Source organism: Podarcis filfolensis (assembly GCF_964270895.1).
Source record: "Podarcis filfolensis genome assembly, chromosome: 2".
Lineage (NCBI taxonomy): Eukaryota > Metazoa > Chordata > Lepidosauria > Squamata > Lacertidae > Podarcis > Podarcis filfolensis.
Genome location: NC_139605.1, coordinates 95,426,018 through 95,442,342, shown reverse-complemented (window position 1 = coordinate 95,442,342; position 16,325 = coordinate 95,426,018). Strand labels below are relative to the sequence as shown.

The following is a 16,325-nucleotide window of genomic DNA, read 5'->3' as shown; positions in this document are numbered from 1 at the left end:
GGTGTGTTTACAGACACACTCTGAACTCAATGAAGCTAGTTAATTAGATAATTGAGAGCTATAACAGGGTGGCTTTAGTCCTCAATAAGCGCAGCCAAATGACTGGAACACATGCACTATTTATTGTCTGAACTGCCCCAGCACCTGCCTTGGATTCAGAGTCTTTCCCGGAGTCATACATTTATACATGCGTCTGGTCAAGCCTTGAGAGACAACACTGATATTCCCTGAAACTGCCAGTGTTCACTGCTAAGAGTCAACATGAACAGACCATATATCTAAAGTTCAATCTGGTTTTCAAATGGCCAAGATTAGTCTGAGGAAGAGGTCAAGACAAACGTTTAACAACAGAGACTGCTGCTTTTATTATTAATTGGACCACACAGCTTCAACAGTCATTTTCAGTTACCAGGGCAGTAAAAAAAATCAGATAAAATAAAAGTACAATATTGAAAATATTAAAATAACATACAAAAAAACCACAGCAGCAGCAATTCAATTACGTTCCCAAAATGAGCAATCCTTCAAGCCTAAAAGCAGGCATAGGCAAACTCAGCCCTCCATATGTTTTTTGGGACTACAACTCCCATTATCCCTGATCACTGGTCCTGTTAGCTAGGGATGATGGGAGCTGTAGTCCCAAAAACATCTGGAGGGCCGAGTTTGCCTATGCCTGCCTAAAAGACATCGATGCAAGTGCCAGGTGGGCTTCCCTAGAGCAGGCATTCCAAAGATAGTCTCTCTCTTAATTGCAACCCATCCAAGGGTGGCAAGGCACATTGGCCAAACCTCAAGAGGGCTTGGACAAAAGGATTATTGGAAATATTTGGAATCTGAATTCCAAAGTTTCATGAGCGACCTATGTCAAACATCATGGTATATAAATTAACCATGGAAATACGAAGTAATTAAGCAGTCTCTGACCTTGCTTCTGATGGTAGAATATATTGCTTATAAGCAAGGATACCATAAAGTTCCCCCCTAATAGGATTTTGGGTATGATTTCCAGCTGGAATGGAATGGTCCCATTTCTTGTGGGTTTGAGATCTGAGCCGGGGACAGCATGGCCAATGTTCAGGGATGATAGTAAATGCAGTCCAACAGTGCCTGGATGCCACCATGGTGACTGTCCCTGTTCAACAGGGTAAATCCACACAAAATCTTAATGAAGGGCTGGGGACCCTTTTCTGTGGACGGACACAGTTTCTCAGGATACTCCTTCAGGGGTCACTTTTCTCTCTCATATGGACTGACACACTCGCTCTCTTTCTCTTTCTCTTTCTCATATCACTCATTTACTCATCCTCCCCTCCCAAGAGGCTACTTATTAGGGGAGGAATAGATTGCTGGTGTCAGAAAATTTCAGAACCATTTCCCACTCAAGAACTGGTACTGGCTGCCTGTTTCAATGGCTCATTTCATCACCGGAGACAGAAGAAATATATCTGAGGTATTGGTCTCTTGCAACACTGCCCTACTGTCCTATTAACTTGAAAAGAAAAAGAAAAAAGACGTCTGTACTGTTTGCACACCACTGAGTGGCACATTGCATCTTTTGTTTAGGGTCAGAACATTGCTAGAATCTTAACACAGAACTTTGGATTGTCCACTGGGATTCTGTCAAGTCAACAAGGCATTTTATAAAAGTGAAGTCTTCCCTTCTGGGTGATTAGAAGTGGAGTAACAAGGAAGATGTTCTCATCTTTGGTTTAACAAAACAGTACAAAAATAGCTGAATTGGCATTTAACATTTTCAGAACACTGAACTGGCATTTCTGCCCTTCATCTTCTTGTCCCTCAGGAGCACTATTCATGCTGAGGAAGAATTCCTCCTAATTGCAGCCTTCCCATTGAGATTTAAAGACAAGAGCAAACATTCCCAACCTGCACCCACAGAGGAAGCAGCTTCTTTTCATAATGCTGACAGGAACATGCTTGTGGTATGAATTCAAACCCATAATGCAAAAATTGTTTCCTATGAATCATAGCAGATGATGTAGTTCTCAACAGAGAGAAAGGTCTACATATGTGTAGTCGATAGCTAATATGTGAGTGAAATTCATATTCCATTTACATGGGGGGCGGGCGAGCCTTAAACTATCACAAGTTTGGAAAACACTGGCCTATACTTATGAAGACATCTAAAATGAATAGAAGAATCCTGAACTGAAGAGGCCTCCCGGGCAGTTTAGCTCATTGATTAATGACTGTTTGAAGCAACAGGACAATCTATACCATAAGTTTCACATTGCTACTATTTCATATTTTTTAAACACCATTTATACAACTATTTCTGAACTGCCAGTTCAACACACCATCTGGCAATCCCTTAATCCCTACTACTATCACAGGCCAAAATTTTAAAAAGTATGTCAAATTACTCCATGAGTCGATAATCCAGTAGGTCAATCCCTTTTTAAAGGAACACAGAAAATAAATTTCAAACAGCACTGAATGAATGCAGCTTATAGCCTCCAGTCTCCACATGCATGGGCTGCCTTCATCTAAATTAGAAGTATTTATATTTACCAAAATAAATATTTACAAGTGATAACCATGGACATGTTTTGTCTTTTTAATATCCGTTATTTATACAAGCAACCATCTGAACAATAGCCAATAATATTAAGCCTAATGGGAGGTGGGAGGGAGGCGGAGACAGACAGGCATTTCTTCTTTTTAATTAAAAATAAAGTACCAAGATCAAAATCTAAGTTAATTATGAAACCTATAGTGCACTTTTACATTGTTGCACATTTGGCATTTTTTTAAAAAAGTGCAATCCTTGATCCACTTTTAAAAATTGCAGTGTGCATTTTTAACAGGATATGTAACATTTCCTATAAACAGTATACTCTGAAATTGAAAAGTACATTTCTTAGCCAGTTAATCCACAGCAATACTTGGCATGCGAAGGCTGAAGGTTATTGCAATCTAAACAGGCACCAAGAGGGAAATGTTGGATTAGCAGCCAGAGAGCAAAGGTTTTCCATAAACAAAGCAACTTACAAAAACCAGTGGATTAATATTAAAATGTTTTTCATCAGGCAATGTATAGATATTGTTTATCCCTCACCGTAGAAAGGATTTGTTCCCAGCTTTACAGTAGGTCAGCATCAAAGGCCGCACACATTTCCCTAGTTACAGTGGCTGATCAACCAAAGCCCCTTTTGGCCAAGTCCTGCCCTTACCTGCCTCACAGATGGACAGGTGGGCATGGCTTTCTCAAAACAACCTGGCAGGCCAAATTTGGCCCACAGAGTGAAGGTTGCCCACCCCTGATTTACAGTAATGCTCTACAAGAGACCAAAGAGGTTATTAAAGTACCTGAGTCACTGCACATCTCTAAGATTTTTGTGTATTTTAAATTATAAAAGGATTTGAGAAGGAAAACTCCAACAGATAAGAAGATTATAGATAAATTGTGATGGACTGAAGCACTAGAATCATTAAGTGCTGTTACACTATGCCTACAAATTCTATGGGGAGACAACAGCCATTATTAGGTAGAAATTAAAAGGCAAGGAAGTCAATAAATAAACATTTAGCAAGGACTGGCTTTGGAAAAAAATGTAGTTTTGTTTCAGTAAAATATTAGAATCATGGACAACCTTGATAGAATCCCATTTAGATCTGTTTGGCTCAGCTTCTAGCATTCAAAGTGAGAGTTTAAAAGATGGAAAGGAGTTAGCAACATAAAAATAAGAAATTGGTTTCTAATAAGGCATCTCTGGCAGTTACAAAGTACAGAGAAAATATTCAGCCAAATTCAGTGTCAAAGGCATAAGTGAAAGCTTCTTAAATTTAATGGCTTCATCTTCTGCTATTCACATTTGCCACAATAAATTTAATACTAAAACCACAAAATGTCGCCTTTTATTAACACCAGGGCACTTCTTCACACTGCAAAATTAATGGCAACAACAGCAAGTTCCTTCTTTGTAACTCTTTCAAGCATTTAGTTTAGCGGTTGCACATTTGGTTGCAAGAGTAAGGATACTGTAATAGATCTCTATGCAGATCTAAGTACGCAATGTGTAAGAGATATATAGACCAACTTCAACCTTGCATTCATCTACTCTGTAAAAACCATTAGGGCATAAGCAGATTCTATTAACGTTATCATTTAATTAACAGTTCTATTAATGGCCATGGTTATACTGTTGGAAAGCAAACAGAATCAGAACTAAATTAAAGCTGCAAGACTCTTCCCAAATTAGTTTCTTTTTTCAGCCCAGTCTCCTACACGTTTGTTGCTAGACGTATCTTTCCATCAAGCACAGTATGATCTGCTCAGACTAGCCGTGATCCAATGGTCCTTCCCCCACTTGATCCTATTAAAGTCTAAAAGAATAATGCCCTCTTTCACAATTTCACATTCCCACAATCTCACCTCCAGCTCCTGCTCCCTCTGCAGGGCAAACTGTTTGAAAGATTTGACAATAAGGCCAGCGTTTGAGCAATCATACACGAAGATAGAGGGACTGCCCATCCATGTCTGTAGATCATATATGGATAAAGGGATGTACTGCGTATAGTTCTGCAAAATAAACAAACAAAAAACCCACATATATTATACTGCACAGTGAACAGCAGCCTTTGCCTACAATACTCAGAAGGATTAAACAAGCTACTTCTGTTTTCAGGGTTAAGAAACAATTCCAAATATAATGGAAATAAATGATGCTATGGAATCATCATTTACCATCCCATAAAGTAATACAAGAGTTCATCCAGTGTGAAAATGTTCTCAAATTTACTCTGAATTCTGCTCACTTGTCACTTACTATGTATTATCATAATGCATGTATCAGAGATTGTGGTCATAAAAAGAGCCAAGAACACAGTGTGTGAAAATAATATATGTTAACTATTACTAGCTGTTTACACTGGGTATGTCCCTATGCATATTTGTACTAAGCAAAATAAATTCACATCCTTGTACGGAAAATGCATTGTTTCCTGAATCATGAACGAGAGACATCTTATCTCAGAAGACTCACTGAATTGTCATCAATTTTGCAAACTTATGGTTGCCTTGAAAACTAAGCACAAAGATAGAGCTGAGACCTCTGGCAAGTAAATGAATCCCCACTTCTTTTAACCAAATTACTGTATCACCTATGAAGTTGCTGAACCTATCAGAAAACATGGAACAGCTTCCAGTTACTTACATGGTAATAAAACAGATTTCTGCCTTACAGTTTAACTTAATTTGCAAATTCTGTGCACCTGTGGTACTGTAGAATTGCTTGGCTACTTTCTGAGTGATTAACAAAGATTACAAAAAAAGCAACCAAGGAAAAAGAGCAACCATTAATATTTCTGGTCCCCTCCCCCCGGCAGTACAGTGCACCATTTTTCTTTAATATACAAATCACTGGCATGTACCTGAAATACTGTAAAGCCAAAATAACAACTTTGAGGGTTTCTTGACTTTACGGTCAAAAATTGTGATTTTAATGGAATCATAAAATATAAAAGAAAGCAGCGGAGGGGGCTGGGAGAATGTCAATTTTCTTTTTCTGTGTAATCCATTAGCATCTCATTAGCTGCTTTCCTTTGTCTGCCAAGTTGCAAAGCAAATTTAGAGCACTGCAAGTCTTCAAAAGAGTGGGAAATCATTTTATCATACTGCAGTGGAACATTGGTCTTGTTGCAGCAAGAGGTGAATGGAAGGAGAAGAATGTACCAATAAATGTTCTCCAAATCCTTTTGAGGTACTCTCTCCTCCTACATGTGCTGAAAGTACTGTACCAAAGTGAAGTCCTTGAAGACAAACAGTACCTTTGATCCCTAAATGCCCCATCTCAAAGCAATATAATCTGGGGGCCGAAGAGGAGAAGAAACACACTGCAATTGTCTCTCTTTCTCATGCTTAAATATACAGAGGATGAAAAGCAAGTTCTCCTTCCAACTAAGTGAACATAGATGCATTGCAGCTTATTTATTTATTAAGTTCCTCTTTATCTGTCAGACTAGATTAAACATCCAAAAACTAGGCTTGCTTTATAAGGCAGTCCTGAAAAATTAAGCTAGCCACCACATTATGCAAAACATGACAAGAGGAATAAAGAAAATCAAGTTAAGGGGGGATTCATGGCAGAAAAGAGTGAAGTTTGTGTGTGTGTGTGTGTGTGTGTGTGTGTGTGTGTACACACATACAGAGAGAGACACCAACACACACACTTTTTTTTAAAAAAAGATCAACTCAATTTAATGATTAACTTTTTTTAAGTGACTTATTCAAACTATGCCACATAGTCCTTTTTCACTTGGATCCCTGTGGAAAATAGAGTCTGCTTAGTTAAACAAAACAACTGAGATCTGGCTTTTTGGCTGAAACAAATCAGACAGAAATAATACTTCCTGAAGGGTTTATCCTTTTTAATCTATGTATCAGAATATATTATCCTTAATCTCTTATAAATATAGCACAACTAGAAAATGATGGGTGCTTAGACTTGCACAGACTCACTGAAAACTCACAGGTCTTCCACTGAAGGGCAAAGAGATAATTTGCAGAGCCTCTGATCAGAAGCAACAATTCTACAGCTAAAAAAAAAAGGTCACAACTATATCTCGACCACCAAGGGCATCTCAGGGACACTCCGTAGTAGGTTGATCCAATTGCTAGTGAATGTGCAGTCACTGGATTTTAATGCACTACCTAAGAGGACCACTGGGAGAAGTTATATTTTTTAGAATTCGTCTTAAAACAAAACAGTGGCATTTACTCTGCATTAGAATCTTTGAAACTTCAAGCTGTACAGAACATAGCTGTTTGGAAGCAGAGGGCAAGAGCATTTCCTCCCTCCCTTGTCTTGCTTTTTTTTTTTTTGTTTTTGTTAGAAAGAAAGCACACTTCCCCTTCTGATAGGCAAATATATCATGTTTCACATTCCACCTATGCAAATCCAGTCCTCCTTCGTAACCTGGGCTACAAATCTTTAAGACATCTCCTAATAATAGACAGTGGAGTCTTCATCAGATTACCCCAGCTGATAAGGCAAGATAGCTGGCAAAGGCACAATAAATAAATACTTAATAACGCTGTTGGCACAACATCCAAATTTCATTCATCAGTAATTTATTTCCCTCATTCTTGTAGCACATTCAGCATCACATTATTTCTATCTTATTTACCGTTCAGAACTCATTAAGATCTCTTTTTATTGTTTTTAAACACCAGATCTAGATTAAATATTTGGTGCTGTGTTGGGATGAATGTTAATTGAGTTCTGAGCTCTATTAGGAAGGAAGTTGCCTTATACCAGGTAATATGCTCCAGTATAGTCTTCCTTCAGCAGACAGTGGCAATTCACTACCACCTATTTTACTGGACCTTTTTAACTGGAATTGACTCGAATTGAACACGGGGACACTTTGCATGAAAAACACACGATCTGTTTGCTGCCAAATTACTAGCCAGCAACATTAGTAAACTACGACGTAAGTCTTTGAGGCTACTCCATAGAAAGAATGAAAGAACCTAAGTCCTCTCCTCCACACAGGGCTGAAATGGTAACTTTTTGCAAAATGCACTGCAAACTGAACAACTACATTTTTGTACTTGGAACAATAAAACAAAAAAATTGAAACTGAACTGACCATATAAACATCCAAGAGCAACTCTCCCTCAGCTATATGGAACCAGCTATAAAACACAGTTAGGAGCAACCCCAAGGCGGTAAATAAACTGCTGAATAAAAGTCTCTGTTTCACTATCAGTCACCTGTTGGAGGTAGTAAATGTGTTACTTAAAAGGCAAAACACATTTGGGTAAGTGCAACTTGTAATCAATCATCATAACCTATCACCCACTTCTCATCTCCATGCAAGTGAGAAGACATCTTGATGTCTAGTACAAGCTCTTGTGGCAGATTTGCTGTCTGGAGTAAGGCTAATAAGGATTCTGAATGCAAAGTGGGTTACGGCTTCCAACACCACAAAGGCAAGCTGAAAATCCTGGCAATGCATTTCATGTTTCTTACATTTATAGCATACACTGCAAGATCACAATGACCAAAGCCAAGTGCATTAAAAGGTATGCCACTGAAGATTTGTTCAGTGTTGGGGCGGGGGTATTTTTCCTTAGAAGGTAAGGTACCATGCCCATTGCTGGCACTGTGTAACAGTGTTTTACTAGCTTATGGAATTTGAAGAGCAATTTCTGGAATCCTCTTCAGGAGGAAATTTGGACATGCACATTCATTATGTATTTTAGCTAGCATCATTATTATCTCTGTAATCTAGCTCTCTTTATGTGCACACACTAATGCAGAGAGAGCTCCTCCAGAAGGACTGCAGGTACCCTTTCAAAAAAAGGAGTTACAAGAAGTTCATAACAACTTAATGTGAGGGTACATAAAGGTGTGAACAAACTGAAGCTCTAAAATCAAACATTAGCAATAACGCTTTTATTGGTTTCTTGATAAGTGTTGAGCAAATTTGACATGAAAGGGACCATGATTTAACTCCATCTGCAAATCGTGTACCTTGTTGAAGACCCATATTTCTCCATTTACTGTTGGTCTGGGGACACCATGCCCATTGTAGTGGAAGAGAACTCTCTCTTCCTTGGCATTTCGACGCAATGAGGTGCATAGCTTTTTAACTTCATCCACTGTAGGATCAAGACTCTGCTTGTATCGGGCCTGGTTGGAGAGAGGAAGGAGAGAGAAGGAGAGAGAGAGAATATATTACATTGTTTTATTTTTGCATATGGATGAGAATTAACAATAATTTGACATCTTTCCTATATACAGGAATGAAGCTCACTTTCATTTAAATAGAGCACATAAATCAATAAGCAGCATATATCTTATAATGTTTAAACTACATTTGTGTGCCCCCTTTGACAATTTCCCATGAACTCTTGCCTCTTATTCATTATTAAACAACTAAATAAACTTGGACAACTTTAAAATATCCACCTGCTATAAAAGCATCTCTCTCTTCATAATGCATAAACCCTCCTACAAATTATATTGGTACCAAAGGAACTATCCGCAGTCCTGAAATGATTACAGGGTATAGATGCTAGAGATGCTGCAACAATTTAGACCTAGACAATAGGTCATTAAACATTCAAGAAGATAGAAATCCCAGATGAAAGCCTTGTTCAAATGAAAGTTTATTGTAAGTTAAGCCCCTAATTCATTTTTCAAACTCACTAGCAGACAATAGCCAGGGCACAAAGAACTACTTAGGCTCAAGCAAAAGGTATATACCATTTTCAGACTCACCCCTCCTTTGAGTTCTGCTGGATCTAACAGCAGCCTATGAGATGTCTCTTGGAAATCCCACAAAGCAGGGCAAGAAGACAAAAGATCTCCTTGATTTTTGTCCTAGCAACTGGTATTTAGTGCTATACCGCCTCTGAACACAGAGGTTCCACTTAGCTTGTGCCCTATACTCATGTATGCTACTAGAAAGAAAACTATGTGCCAATTTCATGTAAGAAACCAGAAAATCTACCATTGACACAGTATGTACAGGAGGTTCATGTCCCTCCACAGATAGCTCCAACTTTATTCCGCCACTTCTCCAATAACTTGTTGCTTCTTATACATCTACAGTGCTATTAATATGAAACCTCACTGAAATGCTTGAAAACAGCTAATAATTATTACAATAAAATAATAATAGAACTTGCTTATTAAGGATTTGTTCATAACCTGAAGACAAACAAAATTTAAAAGACAGGTATGCACATGGCATCACTTGTGATGATATTCTCTTGCACAAGTGCCACTGAAAGCTAGTGGAAACTACAACAAAAGTGCAGTGCCAATTCTAACACAACATTTTTCTTCCCAAGAGGAATATCACAAGCACAAGTGCCTGTTCACCGACATTTTCTGCACTCGCATACTCTTAATGTAATGTTTCTTCGTGTTTGGCCCACCACCGCTTACTGCAGAACAGCAGAAAAACACTGGTACATAGCAAAGTTCTTGTATCAGTCCATTCATTTCAGCAGAGCTTGAATCAAAACAGAGAACAAACGTCCTTTAAATAACTTAATTAGGGAGGTTTATAATGGGGGTGAGGGGAGAACAACCAAGCAATAGCTACAAGTTTAAAGGGCAAAGAGCTACTTCTAAGCAAATATATACTATATAACCCCATTTCCTGTTTTGCACAGTGTCCTTTCATACTGTTTTTGAAAATGCTGTACAGTGTCCTTTCACATTTATTTATTTTTTGCAAACTTCTAAAAGGTACTGCAGCATTTTCCCGTAAGAAATAGTAACCTTTCACTGCCTGTTTTTCTTTCACATTTTTGTGGGTTTTTTACAGGAATAAAGCAGCAAGTTAACACAATAGTGGTTCTTGGCATTTCAGGGTGTTCTGTTAAAACTGTGCCTTGCAGTGTAATATTTCATTCCACTCATCTGTGTTTATGAGCAAGAGACAAGCAGCTGCAGGAAAGATGCTGCTAAAGTCTGTCACTCAAGAATGCTGCTCACAGTAGACTGCATTAATGCAAGCATCATCTTCTATCTCACTATCATATCTTACAGTGCCGTTATGAAGGTGCTGATTTGCAAAATGCATGCCTTAAATCACATTCTGCCTGTTGGCGCATTTACAAGACACTATAACCAAGCCCTTGAGTGGTAGGCAATTTTTCAATTCTCACTTTGAAGAGGGGGTAGGGGCAATTTCCTTGCTGGAATCTCCGTCGCATCCCCCTAGCATAGCTATTAAACTGAGTTCATAATTAATAGTGGTGAATGGAAAGAAGAACTCTACAAAGAACACCACTTTCACATTTACAGAGCTGAACTGTAGTAGGAGGAAACAGGGGAAAAAACAAAGAGCCACTAAATAAGCAGTTATATACCTATCTGCCAAACAAGGAGTTTTAGCCTTCGCTTCCTGTTTAGGGAAGTTTTTAATATTTGATGCTGTATTGTTTTTAACACTTGATTGGAAGCCGCCCAGAGTGGCTGGGGAGACTCAGCCAGATGGGTGGGGTATAAATAAATTATTATTATTATTATTATTATTATTATTATTATTATTATTATTAGATAGCATTCTGATGTACAGACAAGCCAAATCTCCATTCATGTTGCCCATAATGAGAGGTGTAACCAGCAATTTGTTTTGTTTTGACAACACTGTAATAATATTTCCTTTAGAGAGAAGCAGAGAAAAAGCAGGAAAGTGATTAGGGAGAACTTTAAGGAAAAGCTTGCAAATATTGCCAGTTCTTCTTTGTTTGGTTGTGTTGCATGCTATGAGGTTGTATTCAGCTCAGGGGCAGAGCATCTAGTTTCATCATTTGAGGTGAAATGAAACATGCCCCCACCCCCCAACAAGCCTGTCTTATCTGTGTTGTGTGGCAGTGCCAACGAAGCACTGGCAGCAGTGCCAGCTTCCGGCAAAAACTTTCCCAAATCTCATGAAATCTCACCAGAAACTGGTGCTGCTGTTGGTGCCACTTCTCTGGAGACAGCAGAGCGCCCACGGGAATGCTACCAGGTGGGTTTTTCGCTGCTTGAGGTGGTCACCTAATCTTGCCTCATGGACAGGCCATACCTGATTCAACTAACCTTTTACTCCAGAGTAGTAGTCATGGCCACTAATAGCAGTGGGTCTACCAAGAGTAAGCTGAATATAGCCCTATATCTGTATCCCACTTTTTTAGACAATTATTTTCTCCTAAAGGGGCTCACAGCAATGAAAACGGGTTCACAAAGACACATAAGGGAAGCAAAGTGTGAGGTAAAAGTTCTCCATAGTGGCAGGGAACAGTATTACTGGCTGGACATTTAGAGTTTGACCTGGCATCATCCTGGGCTAGGACTAGTTCTGACAAAGAGTCCAGTATCAAAAAACCAAATGTGGGTGAAATCGGTGTGCCTTGACATGTCCTGCCTAGTGGTGGAGATACTAGATCAAACTGGGTTCAAGTACAGTATTGGCCCGAATATAAGCAGCACTTCCCCCCTCAAATTCCGACCGTGAAAAGTTAAAGTGCGGTTTATATTCGCAACCTTACAGTACTCAGCTAGGAGCGTGGGGCAAACAGCGCCACGAATGCGGCAAAGGGGCACTTGCCCTGCACGTTGTTCCCAATTCTGTCCCCCAAAGCTGGGAAGGGAGAGAGAGAGAAAAAAAAAAGAAGGGGAAAGGCTGCCGGCAATGCAGCTCCCCCCCCCCTCGCCCAGTATGCAGCCAGGAGCAGCGAGGAAGGGAGTGGCTTATATTTGAGTATTTTTTCTCCCCCCCCCCCATCAATTTTAAAGGTGTGGCTTATATTCGGGTGCGGCTTATATTCGGGCCAATACAGTATGTTCTCAATATGTATATATTTATTGGGTAGAATATCACTATAGGACCACTAATGCTACTGGCCCCACAAGAGATGAGGCATTGCCTCCATCCAGGGGAAAAAACTAAATTCCAGCTTCAGAATTTTGTCCTTAGAAACATCGGAAGTTGTCTTATATTGAGGCAAACCATTGGTCCAAAGAGCCCAGTATTATCTACACTGACTGGCAGGAGCTCTTCAAAGTTTCAGTCAGAAGTTTTCCCCAGGTCTACCAGCAGATGCCTGGGACTGAAGTTGGGACCTTCTCCATACAAAACAGATGTTCTACCATAAGCTATGCCCCTTCCTAAAACAGGCTTCTCAGATTTCATCAAAAATATTCGCTCTTTAAGCCACAGATTCAACTCTATATTTAGTCTCTAAAAAGATTTGATCACATGCCTCACTTATCAGTTTCATTAACTAGCACAGGTACATCATTTAAAGATTGTCTGGATGTTACCACTGCCCCCTTCTAGAAGGCAAACCAAACCTTATGTTTTGACTGTTTACATGCCCCCTGTGATTACAACACCAAAGAAAAAAAGCAATGTGAAGAGCACAGCTTGGTTCTTTTGATTCATGGTTATTTCCCCCCAGATGTTATTCTGTCAAAATGAGTTCTCTAAGACAGCGTTCACAGCTGTTATGCCATTTTAATGACAGTACAAACATTGTGCAAACAGTAAATCGGGATGCAAGATTCCTTATAAGCAAAAAATAAAATAAAATTTTGTATGTGTGTGTGTGTTCAAAAAAATATCTATCTGTCCTGTTTTCATCTCATGAAACTGCAGGTAAAAATTGCATTTCCTTCCAAATGAATGCTCTCTTGTGCCATAAGCCATTTTGGTTGCTTTGTGTCTTAACACCCAATCAGACCTATTTCTTGCAACTACTGCCTATGATCTTATTCTTCTCCTACTCACTGTACTTCCCTCCCTCCTTCAAATCAGCTATGAAGAACAGGCAATACATCTTGAAGAAATGGCAGTGGGGATTATATTTGTCTCAGTGCATACAAGAAAGAGTATGCAATACAAAATGCTTACAAGATTTCTACAAACTAAGGGTGTAATTCAACCCCCCTCCAAGCTGTGCTGGACTGAATGGAGGTGTCCCTCTGCCCAGCCCACTGACAACAGAAAGACCCAAAATTAAGCATTCAAGGGCAATGAAGACCTGAGCTGCTCTGGGATCCACTGGATCCCATGATGGCATTGGGCCTGATAGCTGTGCCAGCTACAGGTAGATACAGTAGTCTGTCTGACCTCCCTTCTTTCCCAGCTGGCATACATGGCAGAGATGTAGCCCTGATGTTGTTAAACCCTGCTGGGCAGTGACCGGGTTTAGGATTCCACACTTCGAATTTCCCATTATTTTTCACATATGTATCACACCCCTTTTTAAATGAACTCAAAACATGAGACGCGGAAGTTATTTTATGCTCACAACAACTTGAGGGCACATTTATTTTTAATTTTATTTGTTTACTTTGTTTATACCTTATTCTCCAAGGAGCTCAAGGTGGCATACATGGCTCTCCCTGCTCCTCATTTAATCCCCACAACATCCCTGTGAGGTAGGTTAGGCTATGAGGCAGTGACTGGCTCAAGGTCACTCAGTGAACTTCAAGACTGAGTGAGGATTTGAGCCTTGTCTCCCAGGTGCTAGTCAGAATAACCACATAGGCTGAAGAAATGGTGGACTGCCTGTCTCACTTTGGCACTAAACTACAAGCATGGTAAAGCACTTACTTGAATTCACTATGCATCTCACCCCACATGCAGCATGATATCTGTGTCTTATGTACCCAGTGGTCTCATTTACATAAAACTGATTATCTATGTGTTTCAGACGTCCCATAGGTCATTTAAACAAAATGGAACATTCTGCATACATGTGGGAAGATTCTAAGGACTATCACAGAAACAAGAGATCAAAGAAAAACTCCAAGAAACAAAAGCACAGACTGGTAGGTCTCAGTGCATTTGGGGATTGAAATGTCCATCAATGAAATTTAATTTCTAGTTCCCTTAGTAAAAATTATTTAGATTTTTTTTCATGGTGCAGTGTTAGGAACTGCCAAATTGTGCACAGCCTTTTTGCTTCTCAACTGTAAAGAGTCGTTTCACTCTTCAAGACTACACAATTTCAGAAAGACCATGTCTTGCTAAGACTTGAAACCCAGAGCACAAGATTGTTTCTAAAAGTCATATTGATTGATTGATTGATTGATTGATTGTATTCCAGAGTAATTATGAGATAAAAAGGAAGCCCTTTTCCCAGCAACACAAGGAAGAATTGCTCAATACAGTTTGGGAGCAATTACAGTGGAAACAGAGTGCATACCTTCCCTAAACAGAAAAGCAGTAGTTTCTACAGGAGTTGCCAACTAAATTGCTTCTGGAAAAAGGTACATCAGAACAGATCCTTCAATTGACAGAAAACTGACACATGCTTTGAAACAGATTCTAGCAAAGAAGCTATCTTCCACTGTCAACCACAACACCATTATCGGCGCTAGACAGAATATCCTGCTGGCAGTATATAATCAAAAAGCAGCAAATTGCTTGCATGGAACCTGAAATGGGCAGATTACTCTACAATGCTAGTGGAGAGTACAATTTCAACTCTGGATCCCTGTAAACCACTGTTCACAAGTTGGGAGTCAGCTTCAGGAATGCATGCTGTTTCCTTTGAAATTTGTGAATGGACTCTTCCTCCTCCTGTCAATCTTAACCATAGTTTAGTATAAAATTGTCACCATTGCTAACCATGATAAATGCTAAACAGTGTTCCCTTCTCAATCAGAATTTGAAACCAAGGTTTGAAATGAGCTTGCATCTGGGTAAGATGGGAACCATGGTTCATATTAATGTACTTGTAATGCTAGCCCACATTTAAGCTTAACAACAGCAGGAAGTGAAAAATTCACATGAGAGGAAAAGGAATGAATGCACATTCTCAAGATTAACTTCTAATTCGTAGAAGAATGGTGTGCAGAGAACCAACGTTGCTGTTGCCTTAACTATATGTGGAAAACAAAATCTAATACTCTCTACTGAAGGAACGGGAAAGCTGAGGCCTTCCAGTTGTTGCTGAACTACAACTCCCATCACCCCTGACCACTGGGCCATGCTGCCTGAGGCTGGTCAGAAAATGAGAAGGGCATAGGTTTGTCAAGACTACAGTTAAAAACATATTGTGGGTCACAAGTGGTCCACTGCTGCTCTGAAAATATAGTTGTTTCCCCTCTGTAAGCATTATACCTGGAAAAATAGGCTACCATCAAAACTTTCAAAAGGAACTTAGAGAGACCTTAAATTGAAAGGCCTAGCACAGGGTAGCAATGTCATAGTAGTAGATTCATATGACAGCAACCGAGAGGAGAGAAACACATCATTTCACATGAGTAATTCCTTTTCTCCTCTGTCTCCACACCCAATCTCTCACATAAACTGCATATTCCAACTCTTAAAGGAAGAAATCTGATGCATTTCATAGTGAAACCATTCTAATTTTCAGACCACATAGCTTTGGGGGCCCAAAGCAGCACATCTTGTTCCTCCAATCTGCCCTGCATTTTTGCTGTGCCACTCTTTCAAGCTAGTAGCTGACAGGTTTACAACTTTACCCTCCTCACACGAAGATTTACCAAGGGCACCAATGCACAAGATCATATTGGTTTTGTTAAGATTAAGTAGACTGAACCATATCGCTCCTAGGTACTGAGAGAGTGCTTAAAGTTGATTAGCTTTAAAATGTTATTTTAAATCACAAACAACTGACACCTAAATGAATTTCCTCTATTGGTGTTAAATATAGCTTTTTGACAGTAGAAAGACCTCACTATGTAGTCAAGATTATGGGTTGTATCCAAGTCATACTCTGAGTAGTTCTGTTGAAATTAATACACAAGCTAGTAATGGCTAACAGTTCTGTTTATTTCAGTGGCTCTACTGACTATGAGTTAGTCAGATACAACCACATGTTT

General features: G+C 39.4%; 1 protein-coding gene across 2 annotated transcripts in view; it reads right to left on the bottom strand.

Moving 5' to 3' along the window:
• RPTOR (regulatory associated protein of MTOR complex 1) overlaps nt 1–16,325 on the bottom strand; it is a 304,516-nt gene that overhangs the window by 189,534 nt on the left and 98,657 nt on the right. For both annotated transcript variants that reach the window (XM_083598574.1, XM_083598575.1), the window contains exons 4-5: nt 8,499–8,657; nt 4,394–4,540 (exon numbers count right to left, since the gene is read on the bottom strand). In XM_083598574.1, coding sequence (XP_083454700.1) covers nt 4,394–4,540; nt 8,499–8,657 — 306 coding nt within the window. The remainder of the gene's footprint in view (nt 1–4,393; nt 4,541–8,498; nt 8,658–16,325) is intronic.